At 38.1% G+C, this 9,184-nt stretch overlaps 1 protein-coding gene across 1 annotated transcript; it reads left to right on the top strand.

The window, feature by feature from the left end:
• Window positions 1-283: 283 nt before the first annotated feature.
• Window positions 284-8,064, top strand: LOC115758847 (gonadotropin-releasing hormone receptor). The gene is made up of 7 exons (XM_030699629.1): window positions 284-374; window positions 2,706-2,960; window positions 4,440-4,712; window positions 4,868-4,967; window positions 5,027-5,518; window positions 5,859-6,169; window positions 7,644-8,064. The coding sequence occupies exons 2-7, from the start codon at window positions 2,812-2,814 to the stop codon at window positions 7,684-7,686; spliced, it is 1,368 nt and encodes a 455-aa protein (XP_030555489.1). The 5' UTR covers window positions 284-374; window positions 2,706-2,811; the 3' UTR covers window positions 7,687-8,064.
• The last annotated feature ends 1,120 nt before the right edge of the window (window positions 8,065-9,184 follow it).

Genomic DNA, 9,184 nt, shown 5'->3' with positions numbered 1-9,184 from the left:
CACTGACACACGCACGCACACACACACACACACACACATTGATAAATGTGAAATTTTATGCGGGCGGGCTCTACGAACACATGTGCCAAATTTGGGGTCGTTCGCTGTTATCAATGCCCGGCCGGCCGGACAGCGTTGCCAACTATATGTATATATATATATGCCAGCTGTGTCGCACACTGTGTTTTTTTTACATACATAGAAGATTATCAGTTGTTGTCGAGATTTCGATTTCACGGCGGCAGCATCAGCTGCCCCAGCAGCCGGCCTGCCATTTCAGTCAGTTCCTGTACGCCGCACGGTGCAAATACGAGTCCGAGTATAGGCTAATTACAGCGTCGGGAAACAGATGAAATATCGATAACATCACGCCTGTACGTGTGTGTGTGTGTGTGTGGGTGTGGGTGTGTCTGTGTGCGTTTGGCTGTTTGGCTGCCAGTGTTGTAAACTACCGATCGCGTTCTACTGTCCGTTCTGCTGGTGTTAGTGCGTGAGGTGTGCAAATAATCAGATCTTGCACACACACTCACATACTTATACACACATGCATATTTGTTTATATGTATATTTATATTCTTGTACACGGTGCGCGCGCGTGTTTAGAAAACGCAAAACAAAACGGAAATAAAAAAAAAGCCTGAGCAGTCGAATAAATAGCGTTAGACGTAATCAATGATTAAATAGGTGAATTGTTTGCAGGCCAATAACGGCCACACAACAGTGTTGAATAACAGTTTTAGCAATAGAGAAAAAAAATCGAATTTGTAATTACCAAGAAAACTTGAATTATATATTTGCTTAAATGCGAATAGAATTTATAGCTAGGTTCTACACAGCACAAGATGTTTTTTTTTTTAATTAGTTTAACCATCCGGTTCATGATTCTTTTTTAATTGCACGATTTGGAGCGTCGAGCCCCCTGAATGTCTACCTATTATTTATATCTGCCTTACAAAACAAAGAAAATAACAAAACAGAAACTAAAAGTTCAAAAGCCAACGAAACATCGAGCGATTAAATAAATAAACAATTAATTTGTATACTACAACAAGTTTTTGATGAGAGCTTGCTCAAGGATTAATGCACTGAGACGCATTATCTATAATGGTGTTATTGTTGTTGCCCCCTCGATTGAGTGAGTGTCTGCCCCATTGAGCGCGTTTGATTAAAAGATTATTAAGCCGCACGGTTACCGAGAATCAGCCTGAGAAAGAGAGAGAGGATTATTCATTATGAAAGAGCCGCACGCAGCATGTGTGGAATTTTTATTATCACATCACAAAAATATTCCAACAATATTATTATTTGAAGAGACTAAAAATTAGTTCAAGGTCAACATTTTGAATGCAAACCAAAATCAAATCAAACAATAATAAAAATGCTCCCATAAACATATTAAAAAAGAAATGCAAACAAACAAACAAACAACAAAATATTGCCAACACAGCGGGCAAACGAGTGAGATTAATTAATTGAATCGAGCTGAACTGAACTGAGCTGAGCGTTTGTCCAGGGCTTCCCAGGAGCTCCCTAGACCCATAGGGCGCAATGAGGCACAGTCTTACGGGCATCATTTGAGTTTGTATCAGTTTCTGTTTTTGTGATTATCACGCAAGGCTGGCGGTCGAGCGTGATGAAAAACACAGCTAATTTGCTGGAACGCAAAATAATAATAACAAATAAACAAAACGATAATACAAATATTATATGTGCATTGCCCATTAAACAATCGCGTTCAATCAAGTGTAAGAGTTTTTCATTAAGCCGTCCTTAATGACAGGCCCTCCAGCAAAATACGCTGCTCAAATAATGCCAAAAAAATACGTCATTCGTTTTTACACTTGACTTTTACACTAATTAACAAGTGTGCTATAGTTGGGAATGCCCTACTAAGAGATGAGTTGCCATTACATATATACACAGGTGTATACTATACTTCTCCTTTCCCTAGCCTCACAATATGTGTAATGCTTTCTCGAATAACTTCGGTGCTTGTTGTCCGATCTTTTTGAAGTTTTGGGTGCATAAATATGGCATTCATATGTGTGTGCATAATAAAGCCCTAGACTATGCCTCCATAAGTGCTTGTTCTTTCGACAACTTTTTACTCAACGGATGCAGGTATCCAAAAATAAACTATTTTGGATCTGTATAAACTATACGAACGTCTATATGTCATATAACATCGATTTGTATCGATTTCACGAAGTTATCGATAATTTGTTACGCCTGGGCAATAGAAGACGCTTCGTTTAAGGATTCAAGTCTTGTCCTTTTATATACTCGACGCTGCCATACACACAGACAGATTAAGAATCGTGACTAGATCGAACCAAGAATATATATAGCTGATGGGATTGAAGATATCTTCTTCTATGTGTCACAAAAATTGAAATACCCTCTAGAAGGGTATATATATATATATTTCTTATAATTATACCAATTTACCTTATAAAAGAGTGCAAACAATTCATAGGGTAAATCTTAGTTCGCGATGCTAAACATTAAACATTAAAGCATTAAAATTTGTTATTAATTATTTCCGTTTATGTTTTGCGCTCGGATACTGAAAATAAAGAGCCAAACATTTTTGTATTAAAACTGATTCTGGGCAGACAGCAAAATAAAAAAACAATTTAGTGTTAGCTGCCAAAGTATAATAATATGAATTTATTTAATTGCTAACCAATCAATCGATTTAATAGGGTATCGCATAAAGTGAAATATCTTAAATCTGTTCATTTGGAATTATCACGTGCGCTTTCTCTGTTGGGGAAGATTCGCAAGCGAATAGAGAATCGAGCTGGGAAAATGGCCCAGTCGGGGGAAGTGAATGAGGTTGTTTATGATCATCGTATATTGCGTGATTGGTCAAATGTGAATAACACGAATGGTACAATGCATTTGTCCAAGGATATGATATTCAATGATGGCCATCGTCTGTCCATCACGGTCTACAGGTGAGTGCGAGAAACACATGCACAAACACATATATATATATAAGCGTGCTTGTGTATGGGAAAAGCGAAACGACTTCCTACACTCACCCACACCATGTCAGATCACCCACACATTTCCCCAGCTAGCTTGGTTGCACTTTGCTATTCACATTCACATTCACAGTCACAGTTACGTTCACATTCACAGTCACGCTGATAAGCAGCGACTTTTCTAAACTTATCAGTCGCTGTGTAGGTGTGAATGTGGTTATAAATAAGTATAAATCATGTCGTGCTCATGTCTATCTGTCTGAGATGTGTTTTTTTTTCTTTTTTTTTTTTTTAATAATTTTCACTTGGAATTTGAACGCTGTGGTTCAGCGTAGGGTTCACTTTAATAGAGTGATTCGAAATTTACAGAGATCTTTTCAGCTGATTGACGGGCACAAAACTGACTAAGAAGCCCGTAGAAAGTGCTCTGTAGTTTTCACAAATTGATTTTGTTTTATTTTTTATAAATAAAATGTTTTTAAGTTGTTCAAATATGTGCTTATCGTTGCGGGTGTTGAATTATTTAGATAAATGATTTTATGGCAAACATATTCAAAATATAGTTCAGATATGCAGCAAGTTAACTTATTTAAATTGAAATAATATATTTTGTGATAAGCGAATCACTAAGATTTTTCATTCCAGCAGCAACTATTCGCCCCTTAATCAGACCAGAAAGGTGATTGATTAAATGGCAAAAAGCTGTTCTATGCATGTTCCAGTTTGTAGATCTTATTAACAATTAAGACTGTAAAATGTAGGTCAAACATTAAAGCTGAATTCAATTTAATTAATACAATGCAATTCAATGAGATTCTACAAATATTCATATACAACTCATATGTTCATAGATTTTTACCAAATCACAAAATTGATTGCATTTTGTAATTTAAACTTTTTATGTGTACATTAAGTTGTCCGACGTATGAGTATGAGTATAAGTATGCGTATGAGTATGAGTATGAGTATGAGTATGAGTATAAGTATGCGTATGAGTATGAGTATGAGTATGAGTATGAGTATGAGTATGAGTATGAGTATGAGTATGAGTATGAGTATGAGTATGAGTATGAGTATGAGTATGAGTATGAGTATGAGTATGAGTATGAGTATGAGTATGAGTATGAGTATGAGTATGAGCACAACAAAGATTACGAGTACGACTACGAGTTTGAGTATGAGTATTTTCCCATAACTTGCAGTATTGATACGCATAGATTTGAATGCCTTTTGATTCTCTTGCCTGCTGATAGAGGGTTACAATATTACGATATTCCAAAGTGCCTGCGACTCTTTATTAGTTTCTCTAAAACTTCCTTAACTGCAGCTGATCCGTTCAATCTCGCAATGACCCACTTATCAAACCGAATGCACCTACGCACCGTCACCCACTGCTGGCTGCCTTATCCAAGCGGATTAATCGGCACAACCTTTTTTTCCATTTTGCAGCATACTCTTTGTGATCTCAACAATTGGGAATAGCACAGTACTCTATCTGCTGACCAAGCGTCGATTGCGAGGTCCCTTGCGTATTGACATCATGCTAATGCATTTGGCCATTGCCGATCTAATGGTGACTCTGCTGCTGATGCCGCTCGAGATTGCGTGGGCCTGGACGGTGCAGTGGCGCTCCACGGATCTGATGTGCCGTCTCATGAGTTTCTTTCGCGTCTTCGGACTGTACTTGTCGAGCTTTGTCATGGTGTGTATATCGCTGGACAGGTGAGTTGACGTCGTTGCTGACTGTCGCTAATGGACCAAATTGATAGCCAGACAAGGCGACACACACACACAAACACACACACACACACAGACAAAGTGTCAATCGTTTGCCTAACATTTCGATTTTCCCGTTCTCTCTTGTGCTGCCATTGCAGATATTATGCCATCCTGAAGCCGCTGCAACGCTCCTACAATCGTGGTCGCATCATGTTGGCCTGCGCCTGGCTGGGCTCCGTCATATGCAGCATTCCACAGGTGGGTCGTTCCCCTCACCTAACACAGTAGTCAACCAATTAATGTCGGTCTTGTTGCAGGCCTTTCTCTTCCATCTGGAGGAGCATCCGATCGTTAAAGGCTACTTTCAATGCGTCACCTTTCATTCGTTTGTGAGCGAATTTGACAACTGGCTGTATCAGATCGCCACAATGTGTGCCATGTACGCGTTTCCTTTGATCGCTTTCATTTACTGCTATGGTGCCATCTATCTGGAGATCTATCGCAAGAATCAACGCGTGCATAAGGATGTCATTGCGGAACGCTTTCGTCGCTCCAACGACGATGTTTTGAGTCGGGCCAAGAAACGTACACTCAAGATGACCATATCGATTGTGATTGTGTTCATCATCTGCTGGACTCCGTACTACTTTATATGCATGTGGTATTCATTGGATAAGACGTCGGTGGATAAAGTGAATTCCTTGGTGCGCAAGGCCCTGTTTATATTCGCCTCTACGAATTCCTGCATGAATCCCTTGGTCTATGGCTTGTACAATATTCGCGGACGCATGAACAACAACAACAATGTGGTGAGTTTGAAGTTTGGCTTATTTAAGATAACGAACAGAAAGTCGCGCGTACATAGTTGATAGTTATAAAGCAAAGCTCGGTTAACTCGGATACTCGATCTATTTAACAGAAATACCGATTTACCAAACCCAAAGATATTCATACATACCAAGTTCGACCTGCTCAAGTCGAACATGTTTGAGCTAACAGTTTTAATTTTTTTTGTCTGCAACTCGTACTGTTTGAGCCGAAAATTGTTGAGTCTTGACTCGCTTAACCTCAGTAATTTTTCGAGTATCCGAAACTTTGACTTGATACAGGGCTTTGAAGCAACTTGTTAAGATGTTCTACAAATTTTAGTCGGTTAACAATCGCCACACCTCGCTATCGAATCGCCTGGACTCCTCCAATCAGCTGCTGCAGAAGCCCATCAACACGTTGCCCAATAACAACGGCAATGTGATGGCTGCTGCAGTTGCGGCCACCACAAAGCTGGCGCATGTGGTGCGCCTAAAGACAAATGGTGCTGCAGGCGACAGTCAGTCTCCGGTTGCCGCAGCACCACTCGCCGCTCCGTTGGATGTAAATGACGACGTCAGCGTCAGTGTTGTCACCATCAAGTGCCAGGAGCAGACGCCCATACAGCCCAAGACGCCCATCATTTGCCTCAAGTAATGTCGTCTCGCTGCCGTTTTACCTTTTTGTGTCGTCCCCCATCATCAACTTCACTTTTCATTTAGCTTTTCGCACAGTTGTCGGCATAAAATGTGGCGTTTTATGTTGCGGTCTAAATCCACCGACCACGCTAGTTGCTAGTTGCGTGGTGCGCTTAATTTTTAACCACAATGGGAAAGTGAATTTGTGGTCAGCCTCCGAGGCTGCCCAGGCATGGGGTTAATGGGTTATATGCGCTCCACAACACGAATTCTGTTGCAATCATAAAGAAAAAGAAGGAACTGCTATTTTTGGCACGTCGCAGTTGAAATAGCCTTGTAGAAGTCTTAATTTCGATGGATTGTTCCTACTATAGCCATATAATAAAGTAGTCCGATTTAAAACAGCCTTACAGATTTGTTAGCAGTCTAGTCAAGCTTATAGCTGCTGAGTTATGGTCATGATATCTTGAAGAACCAAAAGGTTTTCCTAAAGAAAACTTATTTTTCATTCTTCCTTTCTTCATTCTTTCCTTCATTTAGTGCTATATGATATAGTACTCCGATTAAGTATTCTGATATAGTACTCCGAGTGCAAATTATAAATGCTGTATCTTGGTCAAGATATTTTGAAAAGCATGGGAGCATGGAAAGGTAATTTTCTATAGCTATGATATAGTGCTCCACTCCGGTCGGTTCCAGCAGATGTACTGCCTGCAACAGAAAGACAGATCTATGCAGTTATCTCTAAAACTGAGAGACTAGTTTCCATCTTAACATAAAGGCAGACATACTCAGTTATATATGTATATACTTTATGGTGTCACAGATGTATCATTTTTTTTCATTTTACTTATTTTACTTTTGTGAGTTTAAAAGCTTTTTAAAGTTAATAAACTTTTTTCCTAAACTAAGGGTCTAATTGCAATTTGTACTGAAATTTGTGATCTTGGTAAATTTTACAGCACAAATTAGGATAAATTCCTTAGTAATCTTTCGATTTTAATTCGTTAAAGCATTTGGATTTAAGAGTCTGTCCGTTTTTAAAGATATTAGACCAAATTATCTAAATTAAAAAAATAATGTCGATTAACTCTTGAAACTGCTTTAACTCTAATACTAATTTGGGCTTCATTTTTCTAATCAAATTAAAATAAAATGCCCTTAAATACATTTTTAACGATCAGCTTGACAATATTAAACAATGCATACCTGAAGTTAAAAGATAAATTCATTTAATACGTAAGCTGATCTAGTCTTCATCAAATCTTAATCTTTATGGCATCCATTGGGGAATCTCCATTTAATCGGGTATCTGTTTTATTTGCTGACCTTGGCTAGCCACATCAACCCCACCCAAAAGTTCGCTTATGCTAATCTTCAACTGACACCTCGCAGCCACTTAAAATAGTCATATATCATTCTATGTGAACTCACCAAAAACATTGCGTAGTTGCGAAGACTAAATAATCAAATGTGTGTGTACTTGCAGTTGTGGCGACTCCATTGAAGTGGCTAGTGTGGAGAAGACATAAAGTACAGGGTATCTGCCAAGTAGATTCAATGACAACTCGAATCGACAGCGGAAACGACTTAATTAAGAGTTGCTACCGTTTTATTTTTCTTGAAGCGGCTCGGAACAAAAGGCTTATTTAATTTGCTTGCGAGTTTTTTTCTTTGCATTTAAGTTACAGATTCAAATGTTAATCACAACAAATATGCCAGAGCAGATCAAAAATATATTTTGGTCTAGGCCGTTAAATGTTTGAAAAAAAAAGCTATCATACAATACGCTTAAGACGTAATAGCGCGTAATCTTAGATACTCTAGTTAGTTGGCTTATTGCTTAATTTAAATTAATTTATTCATAATACAGAATATCATATGTAAAATTATAGAAAATAACGAACAACAACAATTGACAACATGTGTAATTAATGACCACATCTGGCTACACCCTAGTCATAACCGTAGGCCCCTCGCTTTATTTGCATTGGATCCTATTTTTTATTTCTATAAAGACGGTGTTAATCATTTGCTTTATGGCCCGCGATGACGTTAATTATATAGTCGTGTGTGTTTAAATATTTATTAGACATAGATATGCGATGAATAGAAAACTTGTTCCGTTTCAGGGCAGCTCTCGAGTTTTGACCTTTAACTAGATTTGTATTCGTTGGCCGGGCAAGTGTTTGGGGTGTTGTAAATAAAAAAAAAATATAATAGGGCTGATATTCAAAAACCGCAGTTCCTAAACTCAAGCAGCTTGTTTTTGAGAAGCGCTCTAACTGAAAGAATGTTTCAAAAAAGATTCGGCTCGTGAAACCTGGTTTGCAACATCTGTGAAACCAGGCTAAGGTGCGAAACTTGGCTTGTCCCATTTCCTGCCATTTCAATGAAACCGTTTAATTTACTGTAAATTCGATTAATTAGTATATTTACATGTTTTTATTTATTTATATTAATTTATTCTTTATATATAGGTCAAATATTTTAACATTTTCAAAGAACCAAAAAATGTAATTTTTTTTTTTTAAAGGGTTCTGTTATTCGTTCGACTGATCTTTATCCAACTAATTAAGGTGCGGTTCGTTGCCATAATAATAATAATATAGTATATTTGGCTGCAGTTTTTAGATGTAAACACACAATCCCAGCCTGTTTTGCACTTTTATTTCAACAATCAATTTTTGCAATTATAATTTGTCTCAAACATAGTTGTTGCGTTTCCTCCAACAAGTCTAGACCTTCTCTTTTCATTCATTCGATGGTCGAAATGTTAACAACTGTCATAACGCACTCGGCTTCTTGTTGGACTGAAGCCCACGCGCGATCCTCTGCGACATTTTTTAACTGTTTGAGAGTGGCTCAATAAATGACTGAGCAGTGTTAGAAAGTGGCTCACTTTCGTTACACTGCACAACAAAGTCACGTTCGTTCACAAGGTACACACTCCACACACTCGCACACAAACAATAAACGATGGAATGCTTGTAATCGAAACTTGAAGATCGAAAAATAAACATGTTAATA

This window comes from Drosophila novamexicana, unplaced genomic scaffold, assembly GCF_003285875.2.
Source record: "Drosophila novamexicana strain 15010-1031.04,08,12 unplaced genomic scaffold, DnovRS2.1 tig00000193-arrow-pilon, whole genome shotgun sequence".
Classification (NCBI taxonomy): domain Eukaryota; kingdom Metazoa; phylum Arthropoda; class Insecta; order Diptera; family Drosophilidae; genus Drosophila; species Drosophila novamexicana.
The sequence above is the reverse complement of the archived record's forward strand: the minus strand, read 5'-3'. Positions and strand labels throughout refer to the sequence as shown.

Excerpts from the sequence above, each read along its gene's own strand:
- LOC115758847 (XM_030699629.1), top strand. The coding sequence starts at position 2,812 with ATGGCCCAGTCGGGGGAAGTGAATGAGGTTGTTTATGATCATCGTATA. Across the intron at positions 4,968-5,026 it reads TCATATGCAGCATTCCACAG|GCCTTTCTCTTCCATCTGGA; the intron begins GTGGGTCGTTCC and ends GTCTTGTTGCAG. Across the intron at positions 6,170-7,643 it reads ACGCCCATCATTTGCCTCAA|TTGTGGCGACTCCATTGAAG; the intron begins GTAATGTCGTCT and ends GTGTACTTGCAG.